This window comes from Gracilinanus agilis, chromosome 4 (assembly GCF_016433145.1).
Source record: "Gracilinanus agilis isolate LMUSP501 chromosome 4, AgileGrace, whole genome shotgun sequence".
NCBI classification, from domain to species: domain Eukaryota; kingdom Metazoa; phylum Chordata; class Mammalia; order Didelphimorphia; family Didelphidae; genus Gracilinanus; species Gracilinanus agilis.
In genome coordinates this window covers 500,547,345-500,561,726 of record NC_058133.1, presented here as the reverse complement: position 1 = coordinate 500,561,726, position 14,382 = coordinate 500,547,345, and the positions used below count along the sequence as shown (strand labels likewise).

The window sequence follows — 14,382 nt, the reverse complement described above, 5'->3', positions numbered from 1 at the left end:
AGGTCACTGGCGCTGGCAGCTACCTGACCTCCCTTCACACTCAGCAAGGCCAACCCTAGAGAGTTTCTGCCCCACCATGATGGCCTCGAGGCTACCAAAACCTCACAAAACATCAGCAATGGAGGGGCCCTCTGGGAGTGTTGGGGATTGAGCTGGGGTCCCGCGGTGGGGTGGGGAGGCCTGGACCCTCGGGAGATCAGCTCTACCCCACCCCACCCCAATCAGGTCCTGCTCCCAAATTCAGCTTTTTAAGAAAAATCCTCCCTTTCCACCCCAGAATCAATAGTGTGTAGGAGCTCCAAGGCAGAGGAGTCAAGCAGTGACTGGACCAGGGTCACCCCAATGGGACATGTCCGAGACCAGATTTGAACCCAGACCCCCGTCTCCAGGCCTGGCTGCCCTACAAGGAAGCACTGACAGAACGCTCCAAATTCTCACATTTTATTGTCACATTCGGCATAAGCAGGCAGGAGGCTGGGGGAGGCTCCTTCCACCCCAGGGTCAGTCTAAGGCCACCCTCAGGAAGAAGGTCCAGCCTGTCCTGACCAATGGGAGGCAGGCAGTGCATGGCTCTGGCCCCGGGGACAACCACTCTCTAGCTAGCAGCAGGCGCCAGAGTCTTGTGGCAGAGCCTGGCGAGGAGGCCGGCCATCTGCAGCAGGGAGTTCACGCCGTCGGCAATCTTCATGTGCGTGTAGCCAATCTCCTGAAAGCCCAAAACAAGTGGTCAGCAGCCAGCCGGGCCACCGGGCAGCGCAGCTCTGTCTCCTGGCGCGCCGGCCTTGGGCATGGCAGGCTATGCCGAGCAGGGCCCAGGCCGGGGCCTAGAAGGGCCTGCGAGAGGGAGGAGCCCGCCGAGTGCAGAGCCACAACCTGGGCCTGGCCTCCCACGGAGTCTGGGGAAAAGGCCTGAGACGGAGGGCTGCAGGGGAGACCCACAGATCCCCGAGTCACGATGACTAAAGGCCTGAAAATCAGTAAAATCACACGCGATCTGCGCGGCCTCTCCTCGGCCCCAAGAACCGTCTCTTACCCTGAGAGGGACGACGTGCAGAGACAGGCCCGACACGTCCCCCTCCCTGCCTTGGGCCACCTTGGCAGTGCCCGGCCAGGCCCCTTAACGGGTCGCCCCACAAGGGCCCACTGACCTTGATAAACTCCAGCTTCAGGTACTCGGGCATCTGGAAGGTTTTACACACCCGGAAAATGTTGCCAATGACGTCTTCTGGGGAGTAGCCGAGGCGCCAGAGGTGGGCAAGGATCTGGGCAGAGAAGGCAGTGCTGAGGGAGGTGCCCAGGCAGGCCCAGTGACCCACGCTCATGGCCGCCACCCCCCCTGCACCCCCAGGCGGGCCCTCACCATCCCCGGCCCCAGCGGCCTCGGCCTGGTGCTTGGACGCCCCTGGGAGGGCAGCTGGGAAAGGGCCGAACCTTGTAGGCCTCGTCGATGTTGGCGCTCACGCAGTGCTGGAGCATCTCCTTCACCAGCAGGGGGTGCGGCTCGTCACAGACCTGGCCAAGAGAAGCCGAGAGAAGCCGGGTAATCACAGGCTTCACATCCATGGGGGGGAGGGACGGGGTATCGGAGGGGCCCGGCCCAGCGATCTGTGGGCGCCTGGGCCAACCTGGCCTCCCCTGAGGAAACCGAGGCCCAAATGGCCTAAGCACCCGCCCAAGGGCTGAAGTGAGGAGCCTCATGACAACAGGCAGCCCTGACAAAGGGCTTACGGCTGGCAAAGGCTCTACCCGCCGGCCTGTCTGGTCCTCACAAGGTGGGGCAGGCCCCATTTCAGAGACGAGGAAACTGAGGCTCAAGAGAAGTTATGAGAGGTGTCTGACATCACACAAGGGCTAAGAATAATTCAAACCACAGCAATGGCCTCAGCCGGCCTTTATGTAGCCTCATAATGTCTGTCTGTGTGGTTTGGTGCTCACAACCCTGTGATGGAGGAGCTGGTTATCCCCATTTTAGGTGCCCGGGGCCCCACTGTTAGCATTGAGCCCAGGCCTCTGTCTCCAGAGGAAGGGGCCAGCTTCCCACCGGGCCCCCTGCTGCCCCCAACCTCCCAGGCAGTGCCAATGCAGAAACCTGGGCACGGGACCCCCAGGGTTAAAATGAGACACGTCAAGGGAGATGCCGAGAGGCCATGGGCCCCGCGATGCCAACAAGACGGGCACCTGTCCTGGCTCAGGAAAAAGAGGCCAAGAACTTGAAGGAGGAAAAGCCGGGTGGTTTGGTGGATGGAGAGCCTGGTCTAGAGACAGGAGGTTCTGGGTTCAAACCTGGCCTCAGACACTTCCCAGCTGGGTGACCCTGGGCAAGTCACTTCATCCCTACTGCCTGGCCCTTACCTCTCTTCTGCCTTGGAGCCAGAATCCATTCCAAGATAGAAGATCCCAGAAAGGAGATAATAAAACTCAAAGGCTCCGTGCCAGGCTGGAGGTCACTCCCCGACATGGAGGGGCAGAACGGGAGCTGGGCTGGGGAAGGACTAGGGCCAGGGGGCAGAGCTGGCCTCTGGGGAGCCCCCGGACCCAGGCCGGCCGCCCTGCAGAACCCAGGTGTCTGCTGCAGACACTGGCCAGCCCCCTCCAAGCTGCCAAGAAGGAGAGCAGGCCCCCAGCAAACCTCTCCGGAACCCCTCACACCTTCCAGGCATTCCATCCCACCCTCTCTGGGAAGACCCAGGATGGAGCCTCCCCCCTCCCTGGGCCTCAGTTTCCTCATCTGTCAAATGACGGGGATGGACTGGAGGGCGCCCCTCCGGCTCTCCTCACTCCCGAAGGGCACCCCCAGGCCGGAAGCTCCCGCCCTCGGGCACCCCGTCGGGCTCTTACCTTGAACACGTTCTCACTGTTGATGAAGCCAAAGCCGGAATAGGTGGACTGTAGGTTGTTCAGCGCCTGCGGGAGGCTCTCGTGAGATCCGGGGCTCCTGGAGGCCCCGCCCCCTCCCTCCCCCATCTGGCCGGGCGCGGGCTCGCCCTCGGACCTGCCGCATGTCCCCCTGCGCGGTGAACACGATGGCCTCCAGCCCGTCGTCCGTGTACTCCACCTTCTCCTTCTCGATGACGGTCATGAGTCTGGCCAGCACCTGGGCGTCTGTCAGCTTGGTGTAGCGCAGGACGGCGCAGCGGGACTGGATGGGCTCTGAGGGCAGAGGGAGGGGCCGGCATCAGCGAGGGGGGCGGGGGCGGCCCTCGGGGAGCCCCTCCCGGCCCTGGCCTTTAAGGCCTCCTAAGGAGGGGAAAATCATCGGAAGAGACGGAATATCTCCCAGGGGCGCCCCCTGGGGGATGGGGGGGGGGTTAAACAGGCCGTGACTCAGAGCACATCCAGGATACAGAGGCCAGGAAAGCTCCTCCCCTGAACCCCGCCTCTGCTAACCCTGAGCCTGACCCGGCCTGGGGGACCTCCACCTCCCAGGGCAGCCCCGGCTCACACACGGAGGGGGGGGGGGGAAATCCCCTCTCAGAAAGCCCGCAGGGCAATAAGGCTTTGGCCAGGGGCACTTAATGGGTGAAGCTGACCAGATTTGAACTGGCCTTCCTGACTCCAGGCGCAAAGGCTCCATCCACTGCACCACCCAGCAGAGCCCATCACTTCTGCCAAGGGGTCGATCAGGAGCGGCACAAAGGCGTATTTCCGGTGTCCTCCTGACGCTCTCAACGACCCCTTTGTGGCCCTTGGTGGTCTTCTCAGCTTTTTCCATATTCCTCCTGCTCAGGGCCTTTCTCTGGGCTCAGCATATCCCTTACAGTCTCGACCACAACCGTGCAGGCACCCCCAAGTGGACATCCGGTAACAGCCACTTGTCCACCACCCCAGAGTTGCCCTCTGCAGGCCCTTCTCTCTCTCTGATCATCTCCCTGGGACACAGGCCTCGGGGCCTCTGTGGACCCAGCATCAACGCCCTGCTTTCCCCTTCGCTAGGAGTCTGTCCTCTTCCTTCTGTCCTGTTAGCCAATCTGCCAGGCACGTCCCAGTGTACATGATTTTTCCTATGGCCACCAAGAGCTGGATTTCTTCCTCCAGAAATGCCGGTTTTTATCTTCTCACCCTTTATGGGCTGCAGAATGGCATCGTTCTTCTAAATCTGAACGCATTTTCTAGATTTTGCAGCCACGAGACCTTATCAGAGAAACTTTCTGCAAAAATGTATTCCCTGCATTGCTTCCTCTTCTCACTTTAGCCAAACTGGTTTGGTGTGTACAAAACCCTTTTCACTTTCTGTCAGAAACTGTTCATTTGGCCTGCTGTGAAACTCTATCCTCCCCAGCCCTGGCGGACAGGCCCTTTCTTCCCCGCTGCTCTAACTTGTTTATAATGTCCCTAAAGTCCAAACCCAGCTCCGTTCAGAGCTTATCTCGGTGTATGGTGTGCGCTGTCGGCCTCGTTTCCGTCACACTGATGCTTTCCAGTTTTCCCAACGGTTTCAGTGACTGCCAAGCTCCCAACAGATGGGATCTTTGCTTTATCAGACACTGGGCTACTGTGTGTCCGGTTTCGCTTTTGTATGTTGTGGACCTGCTCTGTTTCCTCATCCTCCTCTCCAGGTCTTTGAGGATTCCCATTTTGCAGGACAGTTGGAGATCTGATATTGCTAGATCTCTTCCTCCCTCTCCACTGTTGCCTTTGAGGTTCTCAGCCTTTTCTGCCTCCATATACATCTCTTTTTTCTAGCTCTTCAAAGTAATCCTTTGGTCATTTAATTGGCACGGCACTGAATGCATCGATTCATTTGAGGAGCTGTCGTTTTTGTTACTCAACTTGGCCTATGCACAAGCGATTAACATTTCTCTATTTCTCAAAACTGACTTGGGTAAAGGGAGTTTTATAGTTGTAGCCAGAGTTCCTATGTGTATCTCAGCAGTATTTTAGACATTCTATAGTTATTCTATTTTCTATTCTGCAACTTTGGTGAGGTCGTTCCTTATTTCACTTATGTTTTTAGTTGCCTTTCTAGGGCTCTCTGAGTAAACCATCCCACCAGCTGCAAAAAGGAGTCATCTTGGTTCTTCCTTGTCTATGCTTATTTGCTTAATTTCTTTTTTGTCTGATCATTATGAATAGTATTTCTAGCGCTAATATTTTATTATTCTATTTTATTCTTTTAAGGCAGATGGGTAGAGGGCCAGGACTGAAGTTAGGGAAGCCCCAACTTTCTGAGTTCAAATCTAGTCTCAAATACATACTAGCTGTGTGATCCTGGACAAGTCACTTAACCATTTTTGCCTCAGTTTCCTCATCTATAAAAAGAGCTGGAGAAGGGGCAGCTATGGGGCACAGCAGATAGGACAACAGACCTGGAATTGGGAGAACCCGAGTTCAATCTGGCCTCAGACACTTCCTAGCTAGGTGAACCTGGACAAGACACACTTAACCATGTTTGCTGGCCTTTGTCCTTCTGTCTTAAGAGTTGTTACTAAGACAGAAATAAAGGTTTAGAAAAAAAATGGGCTGGAGAAGGAAAAGGCAAACGATCCCAGTTATCTCTTCCAAGAAAACCCTGAATGGGGTCCCAGAGCGTCAGGCGCAACTAAAATGTCTGAACAACATTGTAATTTTATCTATAATTATTAATAGAATAATAACAGAAAGTGATAATAGGCTGCCTTATTTTATACCTGATCTCACTGGGAAGACCTTTAGTTTAACCGCATTACAGACCATGCCGGTTCTTATTTTAGATAGGTTAGACTTGCGTGGAGGAAGGACTCATTTCTTCTTATGCTTCCTAGTGTTTTTAACTTTCTAGTAAAACAGGATCAGCAATATACCACATCAGTACAGTCATGGGGTTCTGGTTACTAATATTTTTTGTCGCTCATGCTTATGGCTTTCCTATTAATGAGCCTCCCCTGCATTCCTGGTATAAATCCAAATCCAGTCTGGTCACAGAGTATAATCTTGTGATATTTGCTCCTATAGTTTTCTTGCCAATATTTTATTAAGAATGTTTGCATTGGTATTCATTAGGGAAACTGGCCAAGAGCTTTCTTTTTCTCTTTTGAACATCCCCAGTTTGGCTATCATATTCATACCACAGAAAAAACTTGATAGGAGGCCTTCTTTTCCCATTTTCCCAAACGGCTTTTGTAATTTTAGAATTAATTATGCCTTAAATGTGTCATAGAATTTGACTGTAAATCCACCTGGTCTTGGACTTCTTTCTTGGGGGGGTCCATGTACAAGCACTTCTGAAAATGAGTTATTTAAGCTCTCTATTCTCATTCTCTTGGTACAGACATGATGGTCTCTGAGGGAGACGGGCAGGAGGCAGGGGGCACGGAGGGGGGACAAAGGTCCAAAGGCACAAACAGGCCAGGATAGATGAAGTGACACGAAGCGACCAGCCTCCAGGAGGTCAGAGAAGACCCAGCGGGTGGCAGGACAGGAACCAGGAAGGCCTGGGTTCAAATCCACCTCCGGGCTCACCAGTGACCACGGACACAGCCTCAGGACCCCTCTGTAAATGGGGGAGGGGACTCAAGACCAGCCGGTCCCTCCCAGCAATCTTATCAGCTCTTACCTATGATTTTGTCCGAGGCGTTACAGGCCAGGGCAAAGCGCGTCGTCTTGGAGTAGATCTCCATCGTCCGCCGCAAGGCCTGCTGGGCTCCATCTGTCATGCTGGGTGGGGGAAAGAACACGCGGGGTCACATCACCAAGCCTTCTTCCACAGGATGGCCAGCTGTCTACACTGACATCCAGGGACACGACCTGCCCTACCAGCCACACTGACATCCACAGAGATGCAGACTGCTGTCTACACCATAATCAGCAGAAGCACCACCTGCCCTGCCATCTACACCATAATCCACAGAAACAGGCCTGTCATCTACACCGACATCCACAGAAATGCGGGCTGCTGTCTACACTGTAATCTAGAGTGAATGAGAACAGCCCGTTTCTTCCCTGTCCGGCTCAAGGACCCCGTGGCCAGCCTCAGGGCAGCCCTGGCCTAGTGTCCACACTGTCCCCCAAAGGTCACTGGACTCAAGCCACGCCTGCTCACACCCGTTCCCAGCCCTCCCTTCTGCTCCTCCCCAAGGGGATGGCCACCAGAGGCCCGGCAGTGGGGGTGCTGCCAGCTGTGCCCGGCCCCTCAGGGCCTGTCTAGCGTGGGGCCCATCACACTGGCCCAGGGGCCCGCATGTCCCACCTAAAGGTCTCACCTTGATTTCTTCAGGCCGAAGCAGCTGGCATGAAGCCACTAAAGAATTCCTGAGTCACCTGACGAGGGGTCACTTCATCCCTCGGGCAAAAAGAAAGGCTCAGGTGGCCAGGTGGCTCAGTGGGCAAAGCCGGGCCTCAAGACAAGAGGTCCTGGGTTCACATCTGGCCTCAGACACTTCCTAGCCGTGTGACCCTGGATGAGTCACTTAACCCCCATGGCCTTGCCCTCACCCCTCTTCTGCCTTGGCACCTTGGGCACAGAATTAATTTCAGAAGGAGGATCAGGTTTAAAGATTAAATAAAGGTAAAGGCCTGACCTCCGGCTGAAGAGATCCCAAAGATGCAGGATGCAAACTCGCCCAGGACGACAAAGGCTGGCTTCGCCACCCTCGCAGTGCCCACCTGTCCGCCTCATCCAGGATGATGATCTTGTGCCGGCCCCGGGGGAGGGTGACCTTCTGCTGCGCAAACATCTTGATTTTGTTCCTCACCACATCGATGCCCCTGAGGTGAGAGACAGGATCAGGGAGCCCCGACTCCAGGAGAGCCCTTGGAGGCCAGGCAGGATGAGGGAGTGCTGGGCCCCGGAAGAGGAGGATTTGGTGCCGGTATTTTCTTCAAAGTGGGGAGCACTTGCCCGCCTCAAAGCCCACTCTTCACTTTCTGGGCCTCAGTTCCCTCATCAGTAAAATGGGGGGGCAGTAATTAGGGGTTTTTAATGCAGGGCTTGGGAGCCTGGTTTTGTTTTAACCCCCTTCCTTTCTGTCTTAGTCAAATAAAACTCTAAGACAGAAGGGAAAGGTCTGAGCAATGGATGTTAAGTGACTTAACCAGGGTCACATAGCTAGAAAGGCTCCAAGACTAAATTTGAACCCAGGATCTCCTGTCTCTAGGCCTGATGTTCTGTCCACTGAGCCACCCAGCTGCCCCCAGCCATTCAATTTGGATATCACTGGTTTCTTTCTCACGATCCTTTGGGCCTGATGCATTTAAAAACACATGTTAGAAGGGGCTTCCAGGGTCTAAGAGAGCCTGGGAGAAAGCAAGGGAGCTCTGCCGAGAGCCAGTCTCAGAGACGAGAGGTCCTGGGTTCAAATGTGGCCTCAGACACTTCCCAGCTATGTGATCTTGGGCAAGTCATTCAGCCCCACTGCCTGGCCCTTAAGGCTCTTCTGGCTTAAGAGATGATCTCCAGGGCTGATCCTAAGACAGAAGGTGAGGGGTCAGAAAATGTAACTGGAACATAGTGAACAAAATAAAGAAAGACATAAAGAATCTAGATCATGTGAATGTGAGAACTTCTCAGGCAGTATCTGGCCTCAGACATGTGCTGGCTGTGTGACCCTGGCCAAGTCACCTAACCCCCTGGTCTGGTCCTTCCCACTCCTCCTCATTGATTCCAAAGGAGAAGGAAAGGGATGAAGTCCAGTTCATAGGCTCCTCAGGGCTCCTACCTGTCGTTGGAGGCGTTCAGCTCCAGGACAGCGTCTCTCAGGGACGGACCCAGGAGGGCCCGCGCCAAGCACAGGATGCTGGTGGTTTTGCCGGTTCCAGGGGGACCCTAGAAACAGATTTCCCTATGAGTGTGTGGGGTGTCAGAAGTGGCTCAACTCCTCTCCCCTTCCCTCCAGAATCACCCCGAAGGTCGCTGGGGTCCCGTGGATGTTACAGACCACATCCCGGAGGGGGCAGGTCTGGGATCTCTCCGGAGGTCCCCACCTCCCCCACTTTCCAGATGAGGAAACTGAGGCCGGACACCCAAGCCCCTGAAGGCGGCCCCCAGGTGGTCAGGCTCTGTAGCCCTGAAGTTTGGCTAGGAAATAGCAGGCGCTTCAGGGACCCCATCAGGCTTCCATCACTACCAGGCAAGACTCACAGAAATGATGATGTTGGGCACGTTCCCTTCTCTTGCAAAGACCTGGGGGGAAGAGAACAAGCCTGGTTAGGGGGCTGAGCCCCTCCCTCCAACCCCAGGCCAGCCTCCCCGAGGGGAGGGGCTCCCAAAAAACAGGGGGATGGGCGGGTCGTCTGCGCAGAGACTCATCTGCACAGACAACATGGAAATGCCCAAGATGGAGGCAGAGAAATGGGGGAAATCCTCCACGATGTAATCGATTCTGTACATCTAATTCTCAGACGAGTCAATCAACAAGGACAGACGTGTCAAATACAAATGACACGTATGTCCACTCTGCCGGTCTGGGGACGTCTGAGGTGAATGCATGAACAATTACAGACGTGCATCAATTATATATAAAGATCCATTATGGACGTGGAGAGGAATCCCAAGAGCTAATCGATTAGAAATAAAGATCAATTCTACAGAAATCTCCCACGATTCCAACAATTAGACGTTTCTATAGATCATCCGTGCGCCCCTAAACGTCACCTAGTGGAACCAATCGTGATAAACGCATCCATGCCATTCTAGATGCCATTCTAGACGCCATCATAGACGCCATCATAGATGCCATTCTAGACACCATTCTAGATGCCATTCTAGACGCTGTCATAGATGCCAACTATAGACGCCACTATAGATGCCATTCTAGACGCTGTCATAGATGCCAACTATAGATGCCATTCTAGACACCATTCTAGACGCCATTCTAGACGCCACTATAGATGCCAGTGATCCACACACAGAGCAAGCAGCTGGGACTCCTCAACAGCTGCCCATTTGGTCTGTGTGACTGTCAGTTCCAGGCGAGTGGAGCTCACATGACTTCATCAGCAGTCTGAGGTCTCTCTGGAGAACTTGTACATTACATTTGTGCAGGTAAATCTCATTGGATGGAATCGGCAGTGACGTCATTCCCAAATATATTGTCAATAACAATGAAGGGAGCCCCCCAGGCTCCTTTGTGAGATGAGGATTGGCTGATGATGACGTCATCACGGACATCTTTCTATTTTTAGCCCTTCCCTTGGGTCCTAGTCCATGCTGGGGGGAGGGGGACCCAGAAGAGCACTAAGGGCCGGGCAGTGACTGGTCCAAGGTCACCCGGCTGGGCAGTGGCCATAAGAGAACCTGGGGATTCTCTTGTCCCATCCCCAGGAGCCGGGTGGATCTGGACCCCAAAGGGAGGCCCCCCTTCCCCAGCCCGTGCCTCACCTCCAGGCGGCTCACGGTGTCTTCGTTCCCCACGATCTCATTCAGTTTCATCGGTCTGTACTTTTCAACCCTGTCCAGTAATTACAATAATCATTACAAATGCCAAGGAAGCCATCTCTGAGGGCGTTTGTCCAACTCTCCCATTTTACAGATGAGAAAACTGAGGCCCTGAAGGGTCAATGACCTAGCCACAAGAGCCAGGCCTGGGGAATTGAGACAGCGATGAGATAAGTTCTGCTCCGGGCCGGTGATGGGGGCAGCATCTTTCCAAACCCAAAATGAGTTTGTTGGAGCAGGAACTGCTGTTTGGGAGGTACAACAAAGGCCATGCTCTGGACTCATTCTTATCTGTAAAATGGGGACAATGACAGCCCCTCAGACATTTACTGGCTGGGTGACCTTGGGCAAGTCACTCAACTCATTTGTCTCAGTTTCCTCATCTGTCAAATGGGGACAATGCACATACCCACCTCCCTACATATGCTGGAGGAGCAAATGAGATGGTAATTATAAAGCTCAGAGCGAGCACCTGGCACATAGTAGGCACCGTGTAAATGTTAACTGGTAATAAACATTTATCAAGCACTTACTGGGTGCCCAGCACTGCGCTATGCCCCGATACGCCTGGAACTATGGGCAGAATAAGCAGGAAATGAAGTCTCAGCAGGGAGACTACTATCCAAAAACGCCCTCACTGACTGGGGAACCTCAGGCAAGTCCTCTTTTCTCTGGGCCTCAGTTTCTCCACCTGTAAAATGGGATCCATGGCTTCTGAGTCCCCTACAGCTCTAAGGCTGGGCCTTTCTGGCCTCCCCTTGGCTCTAGGAGTGGTCCCTTCCCCCTGCTGCCCCACTGCCTGTCTCTGGGCTGGGCAGCTGCATCCAGGGCCCTTCACTTCCCATCTCCAAGCCTTTGCACAAGGCGCTTCTCCAGACCCCCGCCATTTTTCTTGTATTTGTCACCATGGTTGGAGGGAGCCCCCTACGGGCAGGGCTGCTGCTCCTGCATCCCGGATCCCAGGCTGTGCAGACAGCAGGCGCTACATCAACACGAGTTTGTTGATTGACTGAAGGCCGCTCACCCGCTCGCCCCCTCCTCAGGCCCCGGCCCTCACTCACCAAGGCAGCTCGTAGTGAGTCCCGGGGGCCTTGCCAGGAGCAGAGCCCGGAGCCGGGGCCGGGGCCGAAGCTGAGGCCGAGGCTGAGGCAGGGGCAGGATCCGGGGCTGCGTTTTCTTCCACCTCCATATTCACCAAGTCCCCTTCCCGCCACCAGCCGTGTAGGCGTGATGACGTCACCAACTACGTTCCGCCCCCGACGCAGGAGCGTGTCCCGAGGCGGAGGCTCCGACCTTGGTGCGCCTGCGCACTGGAGAACAGGGGAGAGAGGCGGTAAAGGGGCGGGGAAAGAGGGCGGAGAGAGCAATAGAGAGGAGGGAGCAATAGACCAGGATGCCTCTAGGGGAGATTAAGGCAGACCGCTCCGGGAAGAACCACGTTGCTCCTTCTCTTTTTTGCGGGGTTGTGGGGCTAAAGGCATGGATCGCTGCATCCCGTCGTGAGTTCAGTTCGTTAAACTGCTTTTTAATCTCTTTTTCAAAAATTCTTTGTTCCAAGGGATGGGCACAACTACAGAAAAATTAAAATATAAGACTTTTTTAAATTAAATCTTTTTTTTTAACCTTTACTTTATGTCTTAGAATCAGTACTGTGCATTGGTTCCAAGGCAGCAAAGCGGTAAGGGCTAAGCCATGAAAGTTAAGTGACTTGCCCAGGGTCACACAGCTAGGAAGTGTCTGAGATCCCATCTAAACCCAGAACAACTCTTTCCCATCTTTTCAGAGGTGGGGGGGGTGGGGGGGGAATGGTGAACTATGGGTATGAATCACTGCTTCATTCAGTTTGCTAAACTGCTCCTTAATCTCTTTTTAAATCATTCTTTATTACAAAAGATGATTGTCTGGAGGTGCAGATAGAGAAAAACTAAGACGATAGGGGATAGGGACGTTTTGGAAAAATGGAAGCTTTTGAAAAAAAATTCTTGTTTCTGTTTATTTTTAGATACACCCACACACATACACACACATGCACAGCATTAAAAAGAGCCTACCAGCAGCCTGTCTGTGTCTTTTAGTCTTTCAGCCTTTCTTGTCTGCTTTTCTGTCAGCCCAGCTTCTTTTCTGCCTGTTTGCTGCCTTTCTGTCTGTCAGTCAAGCATTTCTTTGATGCTTAGTCCTTGCCTGGTACTGTGCTAAGTGCTGGGGATTCAAGGAGGTTAAAAACAAACATGATAATCCCTGCTCTCAAGTAGGTCGCAGTCTAAGTCAAGTCATATAGCAATTACAGGCACTGAAGTTCTTTGAATAGTCTCAAAAATGGGCCAATATGGCCCCAGATGAATGAAAGCATCAGTTGGAAGAAATCATTTACTCCAACCTACTCACTTTACAGGTGAGGGAACTAAGCTCCAGGGAAAGGAGTCGACCATCATAAAGTCACCAGGTCATACCAGTTACAGCTGTCAAAGTCAAGATTCAAACCTGGGACCTTTGAATCCAGTTAGACAAAGCACAAGAAACAGTGAAATCCTGAGCTTTTTAGCCTGACTTAATCCTCTGGGTTATGTTATATTCATAATCTGGGAAATAATGGATGCCAACTTGAATGACAGAGAAGGCAGTTGGAAGACACGGAATGTTCCCGGGGCTGTGAGCCAGGGGCAAATGTTGGTTGGCCCCATGGTATAAATACTCCTGACAGCCACATTGAGGGGGTCTTTCTGGGCTCTGGAGGTCTCTGGACAGGAGTCTCTGGACTGGGAAATCTCTGAGTGGGTAGTGAAAGGTGGTAGGGAGGTCTATGAAGAAGAGGGTAGGAATAACTTTGAAGCTATTTCCTAAAAGACTGTGAGAGCTAGTGCATCACCAAACACTGGTAGTGAGAAAGCTGAGAGAATAAGATCACCAACACAGCTGCATCAATAGCATTCCCTGTTCTCTGGCTTGGCTGTGGCCAGGCTGGACCAGAGGTAGTGGGGAGAGTAAATCTCCAGCTTCCACCTGATTAATAGCCTCCAGTCCTGATTGTCAACTAGTTATAGATAACAGATTGATAGGGTCACCAATCCCCAATCCTTGTTTAACAAGTACCTTCCTGAGTGGTCTTTATATCACGACCATAGGGGAGGGAGTCAATGCAGTCAGATACCAAACGTAATCCAAGGCAAATCAAGAGCCCTATATTAATCTATCCAACCCCAGGTTGGACCTGGAAAGGTTATCCATCTATCTAACCTCTGGAGGGTCCTCCCTGGGCAACTGTTAGAGAGAAGGGGAAAATTATAACAACTGTCAAGGGTGATCAGAGTTGGTGTTCCTCCATCATCTGTAGCTGAGAATACAGATAGATACATTCACATCATTGTACATCTATATCTCCTTAGGACCTCTTTTTGTTTATAACAGTTATTACAAATTAGTTGTCAGATTCAGAGTTTTCTATCTCCAGAGGCTTCTCAAGTGTGCTTAGAAATATTCTTTCAGTGTTCCTCACATGTACCACCACCTACAGGAAACCTTACCTGATTCCTCCAGTTGTTGGGACACTTTCTCTTCTCAGATATCTTATATTTACTTATTGAGAGGGAATGTGGCATAGTGGATACAGTGCTGGACCAGGAGTTAGAAAGACTCATGCTCATATCCCATATCCCACAGTTTGATGACTTTATGACAACTGGCAAGTCATAGAATTTCTCAGAATTCAGGCATTTCCTGAATCCATCCATTCATTCATTTATTCAACTGGTCCCGTTTCTTCCTCCCTTGTGCTACTATTGATTCATTGCCAGATAAGTTGTAGAATATAAATATTCTTCCTCAGCTCTGAGATTCTGAGATGTATCAAAGGACCTATCATTTTCTCTTCTATCTAAGCTCCAAGCCCCCCAGCTAGAGAAAGAATTCTGGCAAAAAACATTTGTGTTAGATTTCTCTCTCTCTCTCTCTCTCTCTCTCTCTCTCTCTCTCTCTCTCTCTCTCTCTCTTTTCTTCTCTTCTCTTCCTCTCTCTCTTCTCTTCTCTCTCTCTCT

At 52.6% G+C, this 14,382-nt stretch overlaps 2 protein-coding genes across 3 annotated transcripts in view; one reads left to right on the top strand and one right to left on the bottom strand.

Moving 5' to 3' along the window:
• Positions 1-425: 425 nt before the first annotated feature.
• On the bottom strand, positions 426-11,548 carry RFC2 (replication factor C subunit 2). Of its 2 annotated transcripts, XM_044676414.1 has the most exons (11): positions 11,413-11,548; positions 10,295-10,364; positions 9,056-9,097; positions 8,634-8,740; positions 7,582-7,683; positions 6,533-6,633; positions 2,993-3,150; positions 2,839-2,904; positions 1,432-1,512; positions 1,149-1,262; positions 426-706 (listed from the first exon to the last, which is right to left on the bottom strand). In XM_044676414.1, exons 1-11 carry the CDS (start codon positions 11,538-11,540, stop codon positions 596-598), a joined length of 1,080 nt encoding a protein of 359 aa, XP_044532349.1. In that variant the 5' UTR covers positions 11,541-11,548; the 3' UTR covers positions 426-595. The 2 variants fall into 2 exon arrangements, with proteins under 2 accessions (XP_044532349.1, XP_044532350.1); XM_044676415.1 differs by lacking the exon at positions 7,582-7,683.
• Positions 11,549-11,581: 33 nt separating this feature from the next.
• CLIP2 (CAP-Gly domain containing linker protein 2) overlaps positions 11,582-14,382 on the top strand; it is a 141,611-nt gene continuing 138,810 nt past the window's right edge. The window contains exon 1 of the mRNA XM_044675620.1: positions 11,582-11,648. Within this exon, the coding sequence (XP_044531555.1) occupies positions 11,582-11,648 (67 nt within the window). The remainder of the gene's footprint in view (positions 11,649-14,382) is intronic.